Source organism: Coffea arabica, chromosome 8c (genome assembly GCF_036785885.1).
Source record: "Coffea arabica cultivar ET-39 chromosome 8c, Coffea Arabica ET-39 HiFi, whole genome shotgun sequence".
Classification (NCBI taxonomy): Eukaryota; Viridiplantae; Streptophyta; class Magnoliopsida; order Gentianales; family Rubiaceae; genus Coffea; species Coffea arabica.
The window spans coordinates 5,327,983-5,349,093 of NC_092325.1; the positions used below are offsets into that span (position 1 = coordinate 5,327,983).

The window sequence follows — 21,111 nt, forward strand, 5'->3', positions numbered from 1 at the left end:
AATCAGCATGTTTCAAGTAATGAATAGTTGTTATATTTGTTTCAACCTCATTGTACTATAAATCTCACTAGGATTTAATGCAACTTTTGTGTTATTTCAGGTATTGTCAAGTTGGAAATGCTGTAGCTATTCCTGTTGGAAAAACATCAGGATATGCACTTAGGATGAAACACTCTTCAACCTACCTTCCAATTTCTTCTTCGTCCAACCTTTGAATGATGAAATTGTTATTTTTGAAAAATTGACAATTTTGATATGTATATTACTTCTATGTCTCATATATCGTATATTGCAGCATTTTTAAGGCAATTTCGAGAACAATCCATTTAGCATGATTAGTTAGTTAACCTAACTAACTAATCATTATTTGTCGTGTAATTGAGAATACATGAAAGATTTTTAAGACAATTCTGATTACAATTCCTTTTGCATGATTAGTTTTCCACCCTAAACATTCAATTTTTATTTATACATTATTTGTTCGGTAATTGAAGATACATGAATGATGCTTTGTTTGTAACTAGATAAGGGAAAACCGTTATAAACATTCATCACATGTTGTCAAATGAATTTTTTGATCCTTTACTTTTACCTCACATTTTGTCAAATAATTTTTTTGATCATTTACTTTTAAAATGTTAATTTTTTATAGTGTAACTAAAAGTGTTCGACCTCTATACCTCTCACTTACACTCTCTTTCTCAAACTATCCAACCCATCTTTCTTCCCTTAAAAATATTAAGTTTACGTCTCTTATATGTACAAGTTAGTAAAATTTAGCTCTAATATAAGTTTTCGACCATTTTTTTTATTTCAAATCACCACATGACTTTCGTGTATATTTTTTATTTACAAAAAAGTCAAATCCATTTTTAATTTAGTGACAAAAATGAATATAGATTAAATTCGATTTCACTTTTTTTGGGAAATAAATGAATATAATTTGGGCTGGATCCTATTTTTTTTGGTGTAAAAATGAATATGGATCAAGTCCTTTGTACAACTACAAATAAGATCTAACTTTTTTGCTCTTAGAAAATGATCATGTATGAGTTATGTGATGGATTTAGGATAAAAAATGGTTAAAAATCTAAGTAGGGACCAAATTTGGTAACTTGATTTGTAAGGGACTTAAAGTTATCATTTTAAAAGTGAAAGATGAAAAAATTCATTTAATGAAATGTGAGGGGCATTTTGAACAATTCTCCTACTAGATAATTGGACTCGACATTGTATAAGGATGTTGCCATTTTTAACTTAATTTAGGCAACATTTATATATATTTAGGTTTCATTCTTCAATGAAATCTTGAATTATGTTGCCGAATAATTATGCTATATTTACATTTGTTGTTGAATTTCTAATATTTCTTCAGAGGCAAACTTTGCACTTAGCTTCACAAGGAACACCAAAATCTAGCAAATTGTTTATCTAACCCACTCTCAACATATGGGAAATCTTTTAATCCAATATTGAAAAATCACTTATTTAGTGATTTAACTTTATTATTACAAGAGATTTAGTCCCTAAACTTTTATTTTGGAATTTAGTGTTATACTACCAAAGTTTTAACTTGTTTAGTCCTTTAACCAAGATCGAACCAAATCAAATCTTCTATGGCAGCAGTTGAGGTAACTTTGAAAACCATTCTCATGTCTCAAATCTCAACTTTAAATAACCATCATCCCTATTGATTAACTAATTCGTTGGACTAAACTATTTAATCACTAATTTATTGGACCAATATGTATATACATCTACATGAAGCATATATTTATAGTAGAAATGTCCATATGTATGCATTATAGATTTGTATAACGCTAACGGAAATAGTACATAACATACTTTTATTCATGTTTTTATGCATATATGATTTTTCATCTACAAATGATATTTTTGCATACGACTAACTGAAAATGAATACATTATATATTTTTGGGTAAAAAATAAAAAAGTCTCCTGTGGTAAGCTTAATACACAGAAAAGTCTCATATGGTTTCAAAATATATAACTTGATACCTCATGCTTTGAACTAAATTGTAAAGGTGACGGAATCCGTTAAACTTAACGGAAATGACTTATTGGAACCTTAAAAAAAATTTTATACCTAATTTTTATCAAATATACCTATTCTACCCCTTAACCCTCAATTTTCTCTATTTAGAAAATAAAACAAATGATTTTCTTGAGCAAATATACCTATTCTACCCCTTAACCCTCAATTTTCTCTATTTAGAAAATAAAACAAATGATTTTCTTGAGCTGTCTTAGGTATAAAATTTTTTTTAAGGTTCCAATAAGTCATTTCCATTAAGTTTAACGGATTCCGTCACATTTATAATTTAGTTTAAAGCATGAGGGTCGTGTTGTATATTTTGAAACTATGGGGGACTTTTCTGTGTATTAGGTTTATCACAAGGGGTTTTTTTGTTTTTTACCCTATATTTTTATTCCATTTTCTATGCATATGTGCTTGGATAGGAGATTGTTTAAAATATTATTTGGAATAATTATTGTAACAATTTTTGTGATATGATATATATAAGACAAAAAAGTTGTTGGCAAGATAAAAGATTGATTGTGAATTGTAATAGTGATGCACAATATTTCATCCACTATTGATATATTGGGCAATAGATTCAAGCATTTAAGTATGATTTTTCATCAATCATAAGATTATGTGGACATAATCAACCAAGTGTTCACAAGAAAAAATTATAGACATGCAATCATTTCATGTTGTGTCAAGGATAGAAAACCTTTTTAGTAGATAAATTTACAAGGTGTCATTTTAACTATTGGCAACAGAATTAATTTTAGTATAGGCATATTACCTGTATTTTATTCATGAACAAAAAAGTAATATGCCTTCCATATAATATTTTGATCTATATGCGTTGCTTTGCTTTCATTACTAACATACTACACAATTTAAGGGGGGGAAAAAAAAGAGAAAAACCAACTTCAACTTTCGACATATTAGACAATTAATCTAGGCATCTAAACTTGCTTTTACAGCTAGTATAAATTGTGCACCTATATTAATTCAAATATGCTATGCATTGCTCATTTTACGTTTCTATATGTAGATTTTTGTTTCATTATTGAAATATGAAACAATTTAGACATAATCTTAATACCTTTGATCAATAATTGGGTGTGGTACTATTAATTATGCTATAAAAATGATCCAGTTATTCAATAAATAATAATAAGAATGTTAAATTTAGGATAAGGGATATGCTTAATTACCAAATTTCTCCCCTCTATTAGTGCCCAAAATTCAAAAAAGGTTCCATTTATCTAAATTAAAATGCCCAAAATTTACTAAAAATATTAGTATTAAGACAAAATAATCTACAATAAAAATTAATGTACTAAATCTATTTACAAGTTGAAGTACTAAATAAGTGATTTGGGTTAAATGCAAAAAATCCCCACAAATTATATACCCAGTTGCAGTTTACCCCCTAAACTATAATAATAGGTATTTTGCCCCCTTGAATGATATGTTTGGACAATACTACCCCTACTATCTTAAATCCTTTCTTCTTTTTTTTTTTTTTTCTCTATTAGCTTTTTTAATTTTTTTCCTTTTACTTTCTTTTTGTTCTCATTCTCTCTTGGAACTAGCCAACATCTCTCTCCGATGTGAAAAGACTTGCATCAAAAATTTTAAAATTTTTTAAACTACATTTTAAATTTGTTTATTTGTTAAATTCATTCTTAATAATTCGTCATAAACTCTTTGTTATTACAAAATATATGTAGCTTATATTGTAAAGTGTATTAATCTAGTAATTCAACAATTTAAGTACCTATAAACTAATTAAGAGTTCACAGTTACTCAACTACTTATAATAAAAGTAACATATTATATATCACATAAAAAAGAAAAGTTAGCAATTGCTATTTGTAATGAAATAAAAAATAAGAATAAACAACAATAGTAGTTCATTTTTTTTTTGTTATTGATACTACTAATAATTGATTAATCAATTTCTCTATTTGGTTATTATATATTTGAAAAGTTCAATTTCTTAAATGACATTGACTTCAACATTTGGAAAAAAAATCTTGTATTCCATAGATTTTTTTTCATAAAATATTGATATACGAAATTAAGAAATAAATAAATTTTGACTAATTTAGTCTACTTATTTAAACAATGTTTAAAGAAAAAAAAGGAAGAATTTAAAAAGAAAATGATAGGGAAAAAAGAAAAATAACAATGCTTAAAATAAAAGGGGTAGATTTGTCCAAACATATCATTTAAGGAGGTAAAATGCCTATTATTATAGTATAGGGGGTAAACTGCAACTCGATATATAGTTTGTGGGGGGATTTTTTGCATTTAACCCTAAGTGATTTTGGCAACCCTATAAATAAAAATCCTAAACTCAGAACCAAAAAATCCTCCATAAACCTCAACTCCATCTCCTAGGGCTTAAGCCTTGCCCTGTGCTTTCTTTCAACTGTAATCAGTCAATGGCTACTCTCAGATACCTGCTCTCCAAAACGACACCCAAAACCCTCACTCAAATTCTTTCCTCATGTCATTTCTCTCACTGCTCTGTTCACCATAGCACTAGTCCTCCACATTATTCCCTGCTTAGAAGTCTCCAGTCCTTATTTTCCAGGGAATTCCATTCTTATTCCAATTCCGGTTTTAGAAGCTTTTCGTCTGCATCTGATTATGTAATTCAGGACACTGATTCTTCCGTTTCCACTGCATTAAACCTCGATAACCGGGTTCCGGCCACCGTCATCACTGGCTTTCTTGGCTCCGGCAAGGTAAGGAAGAAGAAAAGATTTTCCGAAGCCACGAAATATGGAATGGTGTGCAAGGAAACTTTTATGTATCGAAAAAGGGTTTTTTTTGCTTGGCTTGCAGGATTCTCAATGTACCCTGCCCCCTCTGTTTCCGACCGTCATTACTGAAAATTTCCTTTTTAAATAAAAAAAGTGTGAAACTTTTTGCACTATTAATGATTAATTCTTTGATATGTATAAATGGTTGTTTTGGTTTTCAATATTGAGGAATGCTTTGGAGTTTTGGGCTTAAGTTTTCCTTTGCCGTTACTGGATTTTCTTGGATGTTGATGGAATGAGAAAATGAGCATGAAATTATGGGTTTTCACTAGGCAAAGGAATGAGTTTGGACAAAATTGGTCTTTGATTTTCCTAAGAGACGTAGTAACGCATTATTCTGGGAGTGGAGAAGTTAGGACAGATAAATGTATTTGCTCCTGTGTCTTGGTTTATTATATATTCTAGGCATCAGTAGTTGGCTGGAAAATGAGAGAATCGACTAATCGACTGTTTTTCATGAGTTTAAACGTGTAAAAGTGTTATCTTTGTGTCAGTATTCAAATGTAACCATGGAATTCATGTTATCAAAAGTGGTGGAAGATGTTTATATAATAAGTTGCGTTTTGCTTTGTTTTCCTGAGTTTTTCTTTCATAGCATTTGAAAAGTTTGTGGTTCTTGGTATTTGTCTAGTTCTATGGTTTTATTGACCTGTTCAATATTCTGACATAGGGTGAAATGATTTTATCCAAATTTGGTGCGAGTTTCAACTTCTATGTCCTAAGAAACTTAAATGCAATGTGTTTCTGACTTGCATTCTGTATTCAGTATGATCTTATTCTTTAGCTTTTTCACTGCATCCTGCTGAACTTTTCTTTTTTTTTTTTTTGGATTTTTCCCGGTTATGTTGTTGTGGCAGACTACTCTGTTAAATCATATATTGACATCGAATCATGGTAAGAGAATTGCTGTGATAGAAAATGAGGTATGATATCCTTCCTTTTCTTTTTTTCTTGTTTTTTCTTTTTCCTGTTCTCATTCTTCTAGACGTTGCAATGATTCAGAGGAAGTGTTACCAAGAATGCATACGGAAAACGAGTACTTGAACTATTTACCCCTAATTCTCTCTTGAATAACTGAATAAACTGAAGCTCAACCCTTGAGCAAGTGCCTAGTAAAAATATATATGTAGCTTAGGATTGAGAGGCAAAATATATCTGTCTGGCAGTGGGGTCATTGTTTCTGTTTATTTCAAGTGGGGCTGCATATCTTTTGGGGCAATTCTAAAGGCAGCTTACTTCAACATGAGATGCAATTCTGCAACTTTCATTTATGTTTTTTGAGGGATAAATCTAACATTGGGATTTGGATATGCCAAGGCTGCGACAGATAGCTTGTCAGCTACTATTTAGAGACATTTGTATGTTTTCTCTACTTTTCATGTCTGCAACGTGAGCTCATTTCTAGTGTGTTCTGCATTAACTTAAAAATATGACTCATATTTTCTAAATACCTGTATCCAATACTATGACCAGTTTAGAGCTTAGCATCTCGTTTGAGTACTGCATGTTTACTAGTAGAGGGCTCTGTTGTTAATCTTCGTTATCTAAGTATGGCCTAGGTTATTATCATTTAGTCATGAATACGAGTATTTGACAGCATATGAATATTCTTTTGTGAAAGGTTACAAGTAGTCTGATCATATTTTAATGTTACTTTGAAGAGTTTGCAAACACAACTTTTACCAGTCTTAATTTTTTCCCTTATATGTTTAATGTTGCTGTTGCAGTTTGGTGAGGTGGACATTGATGGTTCGTTAGTTGCTAGCCATTCCTCCTCAAATGAGGACATTATCATGGTTAATAATGGTTGTCTATGTTGTACTGTTAGAGGAGATCTTGTTAAAATGCTTCTGGAGTTGGTTAAGACGAAGCGAGACAAATTTGATCATATTGTTATAGAAACAACAGGTAAGTCAATGTCTTAAATGTTGCAAAGAAAATTGATTGCCTTAATGCTCGTAATAAGATAACACATGTATGGAGGAACTATTTGTGATGAGATATACATTCCAAACATGATGCTAAATACATGCCACATATGATGTTGAATAATTGCAATTCCTCATATGCCGCAAAAAGTGTTTCTCGGGCTGCTCTGCATTGTTTGGAATAAAAAGATGGAGATAAACAGCTTAATGTTTTTCTTTTTACTTTTTCTCATTTTTTTTTGATGCAGAAAAGATATGTGATTGTTCTACCTATAACATTGTGTCTTTCACTGGTAGTTTCTTGTGGTAATTTGAACTTGGGTTTCAGTTACCATTTCACAGAATGTCTATTACGTGTTAGTCTCTGTTATTTTTATTGATAATTTGTGTAAAGGGGGGTTAAGAATCCTATTTGAGTGAATATTTTAAGCATTTTTATCCCTATTAATGTTAGAGTTGCTTGCCAGCCTCTGAAACTCGCCTTTGATCGTTTTAATTTCTTAGTCTTAATTTTTTTTACAGGTCTTGCAAAACCTGGTCCTGTCATTGAAACATTTTGTACTGATGAGTTGGTTTCACGTTATGTGAAACTTGATGGAGTAGTTACTTTAGTTGACTCCAAGTATGTCATTCAACATCTGGATGAGGTAAAACCAAGATTCGTGGTTAATGAAGCTGTGGAACAAGTTGCTTATGCGGATCGTATTATCTTGAATAAGGTAAAACTTTTTTTTTACCTTCCATTCCTGTAATTGACGCTTTATCATATGCAGCGTTTTCTTTTATTAATAAAAAGAAAGAACAAAGATTAGAATCTTTCCCTACTTGTAATAAGTTCTTCCAGAGTCTTAGTAAGTGCAATTATGTACTGGTTAATTTCTTCTTCTAATAATTTTGACAGATAGATTTGGTAACTGGGGCTGACCTGGAGGTCTTGATGAAAAGAATTAAGGTAGAGTCTTGTATACAATCTTTATTCTCCAGGTGAAAATTTCCTAGAAAATTTCTCTCAATTGTTGATTTGCATAAGCTATTCCATGTGCATTATTCTTTTCTCTGACTTTTTTTTTGGGGTGGATCAGTTTCTGATTTTCATGTATAGAATTGATATTAGTTGTAATGGGACAGGATTTCTTGGATGCTAAAGATAAATCAGAATAGCCTTATTGATATCATGTTCTTCTTTCCCCCAAGACTTTTTTTTTCTTTCTTTCTTTCTATTTGAAGAAAATCTATGTTTCTTTTTGTTTTGTAAATATGGTGTCCTTAGAAGCTTTATACTTATTTATTACTGACAAATATTTTGTCAATTAGTTTAAGTGTAAAAGCAACTCTTATCCTCCTGTTGATTAGTTACAATGAAGTTTTTGGTATCCAGAGTCAAGACAGTAGCATTTTGTTCTGATTGGTTGATAGCTTTGACCGGATCTTGTCCACTCTTTTAGTAGCTTGTCTTTTATCAGCTTACTCCTTTGTCCAGCACATCAACGGGATGGCTCAAATAAAGAAAGCTAAATTTGGAGTGGTGGATATGGACTTTGTTTTAGGAGTAGGAGGTTATGATCTTGACAGGTGATTTTACCTTGCAAGATATTGTTATGAGTAATTGCAAAAGAAGTAAATACATTTGCACAAGTGCATTGTGCTTTCTGATGTGAGGACATATTTTGCTTTTGCAGGATTGACTCAGAAGTTGAATCAGGTGGTTCTCATTGTGCCCATGAACATGGAACTGAACATTGTATTTTAACGAGTTTTTATTGGTGATATTGAACTTATGTCTTAGTTAAGTTATCTTGATCATTAGGTGACTCTGATACCAATGCAAAATTTAAAAAGACAGTAAGATGAAGGAAAGTTGGTTGTTTTGCATTTATGATGCATGATCCACTTTTGCAATACTTTATGGACAAGGCTATCAATTTTTTTGTTTTAGATGGAATTTATTCCTTAAACTTGCCTTGATCTGCACTTACCATAAGTGATTTGTGGCCTTTCTTTAAAGATTTTTATTTTTTTTCCCGTTTTGTTTCTTATTTCCTTTTGTGTTACTAGATTATATGAGGTTGGATTCACAGTGAATCTTAGTGACAATAGCTGTATATTCTTTTCTGTTATAAACTCCTCTCTGCCTCCTGTTCCCTTCACCCTCTACACATGTCTCTGTAATGTGTATGCATGGAAGTTTTATCAGTCTCTTTAAGTGCTTCGAATTATTTTTTTAATTCATATATTTGCCTAAAATTGAATTCTACAAAGAACAATGTGTTAATGATTGTATGCGACAAAAGGCCTTTACTGATGAGATCTTTCAGTAATTTATATTCCTTTAGTGCCAAACACATTTTGGTGCCAAACACATTTTGGTAAAACTTGAATTTGCTTCTGCTTTATGTCACTGGGTCAGATAGCGTAGATCATGAGGGTTATTTCAGTTGGGATTGAAATATGCGCATCTTGACATTTCAGCAGTGGCTGCTTTCAATGGTGGCTTATAGAAGTGAAAATTGAAATGTTAAATGTTTTGGGTAGTTGATCTGATATCTAGAAACGATTAGTTCGTCTGATTAATTTTTTATTTCCAGTTCCAACAGAGCATCACAAGGGACATGGACATCATCATGACCATGTACATGATTCTGCCGTCTCCAGTGTTAGTATCGTTTCTGAGGGAACCTTAGACCTAGATGAGGTAAATTTTTTTTTTTAATCAGCATTTGTAATCATGTTAAACATGTTATTTTATTTCGTGTTTAAAAAATTGAACCTGCACAGGAGTGTATGGTTTGTACGTCCTGTTTTTTAGCAATGTCTCTTCTTATTCCTTTGGCATGGATCATGCGGTTCCACTTTTGTGCAGAATTGAATGCCATATCCGTCCAGTGTAGTATTTCAAACATGATTCATTTTGAGGCAGCTGAGTGTATCTTTATTGCACCTAAATGCTAAATCTTGGAACTTTTCTTAATGTGTCTGTTCTTTGTCTAGGTTGATGACTGGCTTGAAAGATTACTTGAAGAAAAAGGAGATGACTTGTACAGGATGAAAGGAGTTCTTTCTGTGACCGGTTTGGAAGAGCGTTATGTTTTCCAGGTTAAAATTTTAATGATATTAGAATGTTTTATTCCTTTGACATGAAGCTTTATTGATTCGTTTCTTTGTCTTACCAAATTATCCCAGGGAGTACATTCTACATTGGATGGCTGCCCCGGAAAGACATGGGGATCAGGTGAGAAAAGGGTTAACAAGCTTGTATTTATCGGAAGAAACTTGGATGAAACTGCCCTAAGGAAAGGATTCAAGGGCTGTTTAGTGTCAGAATCTGAATAGACTAGCAACGCATTGGATCTCTGGACAATTCATGGAAGAAGAAACAAATGAGCCAAGGTTGGACAGGGGGACGTTGCACACAGGACCTTGCGTGTTCGCGTACAAGACTTGAGCAGAATAAGCTTTGCTACAGCCTATAGTAAGGTCATTTTATAGGATGCATAAGCATATACTGGGTAGGCAATTCACCTTCTATTGACATGTAGTGTGTGATTATTGTCCCTAGGAAAAAGGGTTTTATCTAACTATAGGCATTTTTCTCTGTTTTGCCTACTTTTTTTTTCACTTCTTTATTAATTTGCAGTGAAGACCTTGTATCTTTGTAAAGTAAGCGATATATTGAAGGCACATTGTCGTAGCTGATAGTGTAACTCTTCAATTAGCAGGTACGAGGTTTAAAGGGGGAATGAGTTTGAATTCTGATTAGATGATAAGTATAGGATTACCTACCAAAGATTCTGATTTGGTACATGCTAACTACCTTCTCAACTACCAACATTGGGCTTACTTGTTTGCCACCACTTATTGACTCTGCAACTTTTGCTTCCTTTTGAATATTTTGTACCAATTTTTCTTCTGCTCTCTGTTTCACTTAATGCTTATCTTTTAGATGGATTCAATGGTTGTAAGGACATAAAATGAGCATTACTGTGCTCCTCCTTTGTCTGTTTATACAGCTTCTAATGTCATCCCCTTCCAATCATTTCCGTTCTGTTTGCTTCACCTAATTCATTCTTAATCAGAACAGTTTTCAACTCAAAAGAATATTACATGCCATGGTTCTAACGTACAACTCATTCTTACATTTTTTTTCCACTATGTTTTGTCAATCGAATGACAAATATTTCTGCACCATGACAATGTTTTGAACATATAACATATCCATGTTTTTTTTCTTACCATCTTTGTATCCATATAAGGAACTTGAGTGAGGAGTAGATCTTTTTATTGGGGGGTTTTCTAGAACGAACCCTTTTATTTGTACCTACTTGAGCTGGATGAAGGGAAATTTTCACGTCCGATTTTGAGGGGGGGGGGGAGATCCTATAGGATCCTATCTCAATTTTTCTTTTGCTAGGCCCATAATTAAAAAATCCACTTTCTTACGATTACGAGGTTCATTCGAATATGAGATCCAATCTTGGAAATACAGTATCCCACTTTTTTTTTACTACCCAAGGCTTTGATACATTTCGCAATCGAGAAACTGTCAGTTTGGTTGGTTCTTTTTTGGTATTGCAGCTATATTTTGATTCATCCTCTTTTTTCAAGGGTTTCATAATTGGACATTGAACCCATTTCATATGATGGGAGTTGCCGGTGTATTGGGCACTGCTTTGCTATGCTCTATTCATGGTGCTATTGTAGAAAATACTTTATTTGAAAATGGTGATGGTGCAAATACATTCCGTGCTTTTAACCCAATGCTAGTCGAAGAAACTTATTCAATGGTCACCACTAACCGTTTTTGGTCCCAAATCTTTGGGGTTGCTTTTTCCAATAAAAATACCTTCCACACTAGAATAAATAAATAAATAAATATATATATATATATATATATATATATATATATATATATATATATATATATATTAATTTGGACTTGCTTACATCGACACGAAAACAAGAAGAATATGGGGATCATTTGATGGGGACAAAATAAAAATTTCTCCTGCTGACAGGTAACTCCCAAACGCATATTCTGCTGTTGCAACAAAAGTGATGAAATCTAAGACAGACTTTGAAAAAAAAAAAAAAGAAAAAGAAAAGAAAAGAAAAGCTTCGAATCGAAGAATATAAATAAAAGAAAAGAGGGTGAGAAAGCCAGAAGAACAAAAACTTTTTCTACATTTTCCTTGAAGGAGAGTGTGCGTCCGCGGGAAAGAATATTCTGCAGTCACATCCTTACCATCCATCGTTTAAGGACACTTCGAAACGTGTCACATATCATATTCTTCGTTTCTTTGTTTCTTGCTTTGTATATTTTTTGCTTCTTTTGGTTTCTATCTGTTAAAGAATTGGAGTCAATGGACTATAAAAATTTGGAATGGACCATTTGTTTCTTTCTTTATCAAGCTAGCTTCTATTTCATCGAAAGAGATAAAAACGAAGTTGATTCCAAGATTCCATCCTTGCATGTTCGGTTGGAAATCTAGTGCAATTTTGAATTGCTCCAGGCATTATTCATTGTATGAAGCTTGTGGCATAATATAACAAGGATAAGATGTGCTTACTTAACCTGATGTGAAAACTGAAAAGTTTATAATAGGCTTAGTAGCCAAGACGTATAGTTCACCTAATGGTTCTTAAAAAAAAGAAAACGTTTTGAGCCAGTTATCAAGTTATTCTCTTCACCTTATTTAATTTTGTTGAGATTCTTTTGCTAAGTGGGGTGAAGATAATTAATTTCCTTCTGCACTTAGAATTGAATATGTGAGACGATAAAAATTGTTATTACTATGTTAAGTAACTCTCGTCTCTTGTTGTTTTGCAGTTCAAAAATAAATATGTGAGATGGCAGATATTAAAGGGGTGAGAATTGGAGTTGCTTGACTGAAAAATGGATTTTGATAAAAGTAAAATTGGAAAGTGACATTGAGATTTTCCCAAAGTAATGATTTGTTCCTTGGAATACTTATTTATATGGCCTATACATGTAGTCTGTTTCAGGATTTGGAATACTTATTTTTATGGTCTATATATGTAGTGTAAGCTGCAAATCTGACTTGGTTGATACAAGGGACACTGCAAGCTGCAAATGAGGGAAAGAAGAAAGGAAAAAGAAAAAAGACCTTAGACACAATTTGTTTTGAGGGAATGGGAGGGGAGGAAAGGAAAGGAAACAACGGGATAAGATTTTTGAGGTTTGGATTGGATTGTGAGGAGGGAAAGAAAGGAATAAGGTTTACTTATTTTTTTGTTAGCCTGCTTTTCGTTTAAATGGGCAAAAACTGAGGGAAAATGACACCAAATTAATGAAAATTTAGGAATAAGGTTTACTTATTTTTTTGTTAGCCTGCTTTTCGTTTAAATGGGCAAAAACTGAGGGAAAATGACACCAAATTAATGAAAATTTAAAATTTTCAAAAAACCCTATTATGTATTTATAAATTAGACGTTTAAATTATAGATAAAACTAGTGAGACGGCCTGTGCCGTGCACAGGGAGGCTAATATTTCCTATGTTAACTATTTTTTGTTGTGTGGGTTTATTAGTATACATCTCTGTTATTATCTAATTCATGCGGATCATTAGGGAATTATTATTTTTGTTAATGGTTAACAATTATGAAATATATAGAATGCATAAGGACAATACTATATAGAATGCATGATGGTACTTATATAAAATGCATAAGGGTAAATTAGAAAATTGTATGAGGTTATTTTGCATTTGGATCTGGATAATTAAAAAGTTGTAAATTGAATCATTCCCAAAAGAGTATTAATCGGTGTTGACACAAAAAAGAAGGGATCCCGCAAGTCAATTAAGCACTTAAATCATAGAATTTGACATTACTAAAAATTAATCACCACATGTCACAGTAATAAAACCCATTTTTTAAAGTTACTAAAGCCAACAATGGGTTATTAATTATTTCCTCAATAATTGTGCATTTATAGAACACTTAACAATTTTATTTCATGTCAAACCAACAATAATTTATTAATTGTTTCCTCAATAATTATGCATTTACAGAACATTTAATAATTTTATTTCATGTCATAGTAATAAAGGCCTTTTTTAAAGTCATTAAAGCCAACAATAATTTATTCTTTCCTAGGTAATTTTGCATTTACTGAACACTTCAAAAGCAAATAATTAACCACAAAAATCAACTTCCATAGGTTTCACTCTTTACACCACTAATTACCAATTCGATCAACATGTCCGATAAATGCACTAAAACTATACCAGCTGCAAATAAACAAAACAGGTAATTGAGGAAAATAGCCCGGATATCTAATTACAATTGCACGATAATCGCTTGACAAAAAAGCAGCAACTCTCTCTTTTATATTGTTAGATATAACTAACACATGATAGTCTGTTTCCTTTCCTTCCATAATCTAAACAAGATGGATGGATTTATATTTTTTCTACTCTCTCTCCTTTCCTTTCTTTCCCTTTCATTCAATCCATTGGTGCCTTAGAATTAAACTAAGTAGGCCATGGTGTTTATATTTAAAGAAAGTATTACCCAAAATCCATTACCCGCTAAATTGGGCACTTTTACTCTGATTACCCATCAAGATAAAAAAAAATAAGTCAAAAACCAGCTAAAAGATAAGTGAAAGGATAGAAAGAACATCAGTGCTTCTTATCTCCAAGTTCTCCCATATTTACTCTACCTCTCTCACCTGCCCCTTTTGTCTCCTCCTAATGTTTCTCCTCCCTTTTTTTCTCCCTTTCCAGCCCATGTAATTTCTCCCCTTGTTCTCTCAAAGTTTTGGTGTGATTAATTTTTTTTTTTTTTACTTTAAGTGACAATTTTGAAGTTAAAATTTGTAGGATTGGTCTATAAGATGGGATCGTGGTGAACGCATGAGAGGTGGCGGTATGGGGGTAACAATAGCAAAGGGATGAAAAGGGCCACAAAAAAAAAAGAAAGAAAGACATAGGAAGAAAGAAATGGAAAGTAAATAAAAAGAGATGGGGAAATAGGTCCGCAACATGGAAAAAATCAAGGGGATGGAAGCAAACCGAAACAGAGGGCGGTGGTCGGAGCTGAGCTGGAAACCAGCGGTGAAATGGGCTGGAGATAAAGAGAAAGGAAGAAAAGAAAAATAATTTTCTTTTTTTCCTATTAAAAAAAGTCACTGCCATTATGGTGACTGCCAAACATAAAATTTCATCAAAAGAATCTTCACAAATCCATTATCATTGAGGTGGTCTTTCATAATTATTGTCATTGCTATTCCTTGATAGCAACTAAACAGGTGGTATGTTCGATTATAGAGCTACATATCCTTATGTTAGCGTAAACATTTTGTGTGGCAGTCAATTTACCTAATACACTTTTGGATGAGTAAAAAAAATGGAGAGTTTTGTGTTATGAATTTAGAAGATATATACATTTGTAAATTTTTCTTGAAAGAGCTTATATCATCAAGAAAATGAGATAAAAATTGGTAGATAGGATTGAATTATTTCAAACTCCATGAAGTTGAAAAATATAAGGTGTGTTTAGATAGGAGATTAATTGGAATAATATATACTTTTTGTGATATAATGAACGTGACATAAAAAAATAATTGAAAATATAAAATTTTAGTTAAAAAATGAGTTCATGATAGAAGTCAACTAGTATTTAAAAAAATTTGTATCCAAAAAAATTTTAGGTTAATTGAAATAAGAGTGAAAGACGAATCAAACTATTTGATACTTGAATTGAATTTAGCTCAGTGAGCACTTGTTCTTGCTTAGTTTGTCGACTAATCAAACTAAATTTAAACAGCATTTTGCATTTGATCAATGTTAGAGCTCACTTCAATCTTTGCTTGATTAGTATAAAATTAACCCATTTGGAATGCTAATTTTCAAAATTTTTATAGAAAAATATATCGTAACGATTTGATGTATGAGAGATAAATAATAATTAGAAAATGCATTCACAAAAAATGTAAAAATTATTTGATAAAAAATTATAATCCAAACACCAATTTTAGAGGTAAAAACTCAAACTACTCGAGTTACACTCGAATTTGGTTTGATAAAAACTCCTTTGATTTTAGCACGATAGACAAACAAATAAAACTGAACAAAATTTTAAGTTCGATAAAACAATCAAATAAGTTTAAAATACGTAATATTCAATATTTTTAGACTCATCTATACCCCTAGTTTTTTTTTTTTTTTAATTTGGTAAGATCTATACCCCTAGTTAAAAATAAATATTACATATGTGATATGTCACAACAAATGTCTAATGACTGTAAAATGCCAAAGGCTGGGGTCCATTCGGACGACGTGGCACGTGAATGCACGAATATTCGTTTCAGCTTATTTGCCGGCGAATATTCCACGTGGCATCTACGTGTAACCACATTTTTGTCTCCTACATTTTGGTGCACAGTCGAATCAAAACACCATAAATTCTAAACCCCCAAGATTCAAGATTGTTTGACTTTTTGCACCCTTCAAAGTTAATCTAACGGCTGTTACATCAAGCATATGTACTCCTTACTTCACACAATTATAGGACCTGTCTTTTCGGGCATCATGCTTCTTCAGATTCGTCGCCGATTTTTCCTCACTTTTGCTCCTAACTTTATAAATCCACCTAAAACATCAAGGTAAAATACAATTTACACCCTCAAATCAGTTTATCATCTCATTTTCCCCCCCCAAGCAATTAAATATTTCAAGCAACCCTCTTTAGCTGTATTCATTTAAATCTGATATGAGCCATATAGAATTTTAGGAACAATACATGGAATTAGGCATGGGCAAAATGGATGGAAAAGTAACATTAAGGACCATCTTACTTTTTGAATTTCATTATATAAATTAAATACACATCAATTTGATATATCTTTTGAAAAAATAGTATTGTTTGAAATTCGAATAGTTTGAGTTTAATTAAGAGGTGAATCAATTTTTTCTCAAAATATAATTTGAATTTCTTTTAATACCATTTATGATCTAGTATTCCAACTTGTGCTCACAATTTATTATTTCAACTTGCACTAGGCAAAAAAAAAAAAGAAAATGAAAAATAAGTCTAGAGGGAGTTCATGTAATTTTTAGTTGAAGCGGGGTAATATTACAAAATGTATAATTCAAAGGGGACAAAGTAATAATTTAAAACATACAACATTCATTAGTAGACACATAAATATGTTCGAGTGATACTAAATTTATATTATCTTTTAATGAACAGAAAGCAGAGTTGAAATCATTGCCAAAAGTACAACTGTTATTGTTTGAGTCTTAGGAAAGCTGCAAGCATTCTCTCTTATCCTCTGATCACTTGAATCTTTCCTCTTAGGAACTTTCTTTTCCTAAATTCTCCATAGAGCCCATCAAATTTTCAAGTTCATAGCTTTATAGAGATAAAGCTACAGTGACTTCTTCTATACACAAGTCCATTTTCTTTTCCTTGCATTTTGCTTTTTAGGTTCTGAAGTTCATCCATTCATCCATTCGTTCTCCAGTTACTTTGTTCTCTTTTGCTTTGACAAAGAATAAAGTGAACGAGACTTTGGAAAAAATGATCTAGATAAAAAGGGTTGCTTGTAGAGAAAGAATATAATCAAGGTCTTTTCAAGTTTTGGATGGTGGAGGTGGTGGGAGTGGTGCAAGGTGGTTGCAAGTGAAAAAGTGGCGGTGATGGAGAGAATGTATGGTGGAGTAGGTGGTGGTGGAGTTGGAGGGAGTTGCTATCCTTTTGAAAGGAATGGAGGTGGTGGTGGTGGCGGCCTTGGTGGGGTGGTGATGACTAGAGATCCAAAGCCAAGGCTGAGATGGACTGCTGATCTTCATGAACGTTTTGTTGATGCTGTTACAAAGCTTGGTGGCCCTGATAGTGAGTTTTTGTCATCATTACTGTTTCCATTTCTATTGCTTTGAGCCCCTTTTCTTTGTCATAATTGATTGGCTGAGCTGAGTAACATGGGGCAGCTGTACCTTTTATTTAAAAATTACTGTTTTAAGGTCATTCATTTATACGTTTTGAAAACAATTATGCCAACTTTTTATTGTTTTGTGCTGTTTGAATTTTTATAGTCAAATCATTTCCTATAGATTAAGTAGTGATGTTGGTTCTCTTGAGGGAAATTTTTTACACAGGGATAGCATTAGTTATTTAAGCTCAGTACTTGAGAAAATTAAAGATGGCAGCTATATTTTGCAATTTTGCTAGTCAGTTTCTGGTTTATTTTGGGGGCCTTACAGTTTTTCACAGTCAGCGTTTGGTATAAATTTTGCATATGAAACCTAGAAATTTCAAGTTAATAAACTGAGTATTAGAAACATCCATGTATAACACTCAGATCCTTTCCCAGCTTGTGAATTTATTTAGCCCTGATGGAAGAATGATATCTACTTTTAAAACATATTGATCAGATCCCTCCCCGGATTGTTTGTGGATTAATGTTTTCCCGGTCAACTTGGAAGAATGGTGTCTAGCCAGTTTCTGTGCAGATTGGTGTTTTCCCAGCTTAATAAGTGCATCACTGCATATTGGAATAACAGTCTAATCAACCATGCAGCATCTTCTCCTCATCTGGTGGGAGAAAGTTCATCAATTTCCTGATACAGTGAATAAAATATAACCTCGAGTTTAGGAAATCTCGGAAAATGACCCTTGAGTTTAGGAAATCTTGGCTCCCCTGGTTCTATTGTTTTTCAATGGACTTGGCATTTCCTTCTCTGCGTGTCTGACCATTGACCTAAAATGCCCTAGCTAATATGCTGGAGATCAGAAATTTACTCAATTTTTTCCCCAACATTTCCAAAAATTGTGCGCCTAGCCCTTAACACACCCTTGACCAGAATCAATCCTAGGTTTGGGCTTTCATTTTTTTTAAAAAAAAAAACTCCTTTATACGATTGATTTGTCTGTTGATAGCTGAAGCAAAGTTCATGTTATGTTGTTCTGCCCCTAAATGTGCTGTCATCTTGTCATATTAGAATTGAAAGTAGGAGCTCTAATTCTTGGTTCTGCTAGTAATTCTTCTATTCTGCTTCTCTGTTTTCTTGGATCTTTTGGATGGGGAAGTTGGGAGTTATAAGGAGTGCATACATGATGAATAACATAATACGTTCAGTAAGACACTTAAAATCTTGGCACGCCTTCAAGTAAACTCAAAGTGGATCTCAATTTGCAGAAGCAACTCCCAAGTCAGTTTTAAGGGTAATGGGCTTAAAGGGATTGACATTGTACCATCTAAAGAGTCATTTACAGGTATTGCTTCATTTCTGCACTCATGTATGATCTGTCTGATACTGGAGCCAAAGGTGATGCTTCTTGATCTTTTTACTTGTAGAAGTACAGACTTGGACAGCAGGCCAAGAAGCAGATTCCAGCTGAACAAAGCAAAGAGAACAGTGGTAAGTTCCTGCCGGTTCAGTGATCCATTAAGAAATCAAAAGTAGCAGATAATAATAAGAAAAGCTAGCATTCTGTGAATATATCAAGATATCACGGGTGGGTTATCTCTATGATGTATACAAGATATTGAAGAGGCTGACCCGTATTATGTCTGTCAAGTTACAAATTCATCTTATGAAATTGTTTTAGCTGTAAATAGGTAGGCAAATTTATACCTGAAACTTTTATATACCCATTTTTATTTGGGTTTTATTCTTAGCTTCTGAATTTCAATCTGTTTCCTGTCTTTTAGGCGATACTTTTGGACAATACAACTCGCATGCTTCAGGCTCCATTTCCTCAAGAGTGAACACAGAAAAAAGGTAGGTGCTACAACAATAATGTTGTCAACTTTGTCTTGGATTTTTAATTTCAACAAAGTGTTTGCTTATTTAGAACAGATACCAAGCCTTTGTAAGTTTTGAGTAGTTTATGCATCAATCAGTCCATCAACATTTAAATGTTATGACATGAGCCTAGCATCATCATCCAGCTGTTATACAAACTGACCAATGATGATGCACCAAACAGGGAAATCCAAATCTCAGAGGCACTAAAATGTCAGATTGAAGTGCAGAAAAGATTACAGGAGCAGCTTGAGGTTTGTATTAAATTACTTGACCTTTACTGACTTTTTTCATTGTTGTTAAAAAATTTTGCTGGTTTGACTGATTCTTTGTCCCACAGGTGCAAAAGAAATTACAGATGAGAATAGAGGCCCAAGGGAAGTACCTACAAGCAATTCTAGACAAAGCTCAAAAGAGCCTTTCGCTCGACGTTAATAATCCCTGCAATCTAGAAGCAACAAAAGCTCAACTCTCTGAATTCAATCTGGCCCTGTCAAGCTTCATTGAGAATGTAAATGCAGAAGAAAGAAATGCCGAGATTATGGATAAACGCATGCTAAGCGACATGAACAGAAAAATGTCTGAGCAGAATTACTTGGGGTTGAATCATGAAGAAACACATGATGTCAAACTTAGGCTAGAAGGAGCTTCCATAAATTTTGACTTGAATACCAGAAGTAGCTATGACTTTATTGGCACCAGTTGAGCTCTTCTGGAGCCAAACCACTTAATAGAAGTAAAAATGGGCACAGCCTTTCAGTTCGTTTTCATACTCTGTGCATATAACACTCTACAGTTGGATTAACTTATTCTTCAATGCCTCATTGTTTTTCACTCAAGGCATCAGTAGTAGTAAACTTGTTGAAGTGAAGAGACATAATCGTTTGAATTCAGGTGAATCTTCGTGAAGAAAAATTTGGTGGAAGGCTGGAAATTCAGTACATGCTTTCAAGAATCTTCAGCTCTGATTACTTCATCCGGACTTTCTGGTTAATCCTTCTTTCGGTTTCAAAATGCCTATGAGCTTGCTTCAAGATGTCCAAGTATCATTCAAAATCTATTAGCTGCCTCTGTACAGAGAATGCTTGGCTTCTCTAGTGCATTAATTGTTTTGCATGATGCTTTGTGAATCATATGTCTAGAAGGAGAAAACAATCACTAGTATGTCTAGTAGTACAGGAAAATCAATTCAAACGTTTAGAGAGTCTTTTATTTACCTCAATAATTTTGACTGATTAATTAACAATTTTGACTTTTGACAGGAAACATTACTTTTTTTTTTTGTTCACAATATTTAACTCCCTTAAACTTACCTTAATATCAATTTATTCCTTAACTTTCTTTGGAGACACTTAAAAATTTATTAAACTTGAGATTATACTTTTTTAAAGCAAGTGTAGTTTTACTGCATTGCTTTAGTAATACAGGTCATGGAGTTTGTAAACTAATATTCTGAAAAAAAAAAAAAACAGTTTCTGCACAAACCAACTGAAGAATTTTACTTGTTTTTTCACGTAGATTAGTTCCAAAGAACATACAA

At 32.7% G+C, this 21,111-nt stretch overlaps 2 protein-coding genes across 5 annotated transcripts; both read left to right on the plus strand.

The window, feature by feature from the left end:
- Nucleotides 1-4,389: 4,389 nt before the first annotated feature.
- Nucleotides 4,390-10,707, plus strand: LOC113705522 (uncharacterized). Of its 4 annotated transcripts, none has more exons than XM_027227399.2 (10): nt 4,391-4,794; nt 5,730-5,795; nt 6,600-6,780; nt 7,323-7,519; nt 7,702-7,752; nt 8,281-8,372; nt 8,480-8,505; nt 9,386-9,492; nt 9,789-9,893; nt 9,981-10,707. In XM_027227399.2, exons 1-10 carry the CDS (start codon nt 4,489-4,491, stop codon nt 10,128-10,130), a joined length of 1,281 nt encoding a protein of 426 aa, XP_027083200.1. In that variant the 5' UTR covers nt 4,391-4,488; the 3' UTR covers nt 10,131-10,707. The 4 variants fall into 4 exon arrangements, with proteins under 4 accessions (XP_071919801.1, XP_027083200.1, XP_027083201.1 ...); XM_027227400.2 differs by having other exon boundaries at nt 8,480-8,502; XM_072063700.1 differs by lacking the exon at nt 7,702-7,752 and having other exon boundaries at nt 4,390-4,794.
- Nucleotides 10,708-17,023: 6,316 nt separating this feature from the next.
- LOC113706501 (myb family transcription factor PHL11) lies at nt 17,024-20,787 on the plus strand. The gene is made up of 6 exons (XM_027228413.2): nt 17,024-17,658; nt 18,962-19,038; nt 19,121-19,184; nt 19,478-19,547; nt 19,756-19,825; nt 19,912-20,787. The coding sequence occupies exons 1-6, from the start codon at nt 17,463-17,465 to the stop codon at nt 20,275-20,277; spliced, it is 843 nt and encodes a 280-aa protein (XP_027084214.1). The 5' UTR covers nt 17,024-17,462; the 3' UTR covers nt 20,278-20,787.
- The last annotated feature ends 324 nt before the right edge of the window (nt 20,788-21,111 follow it).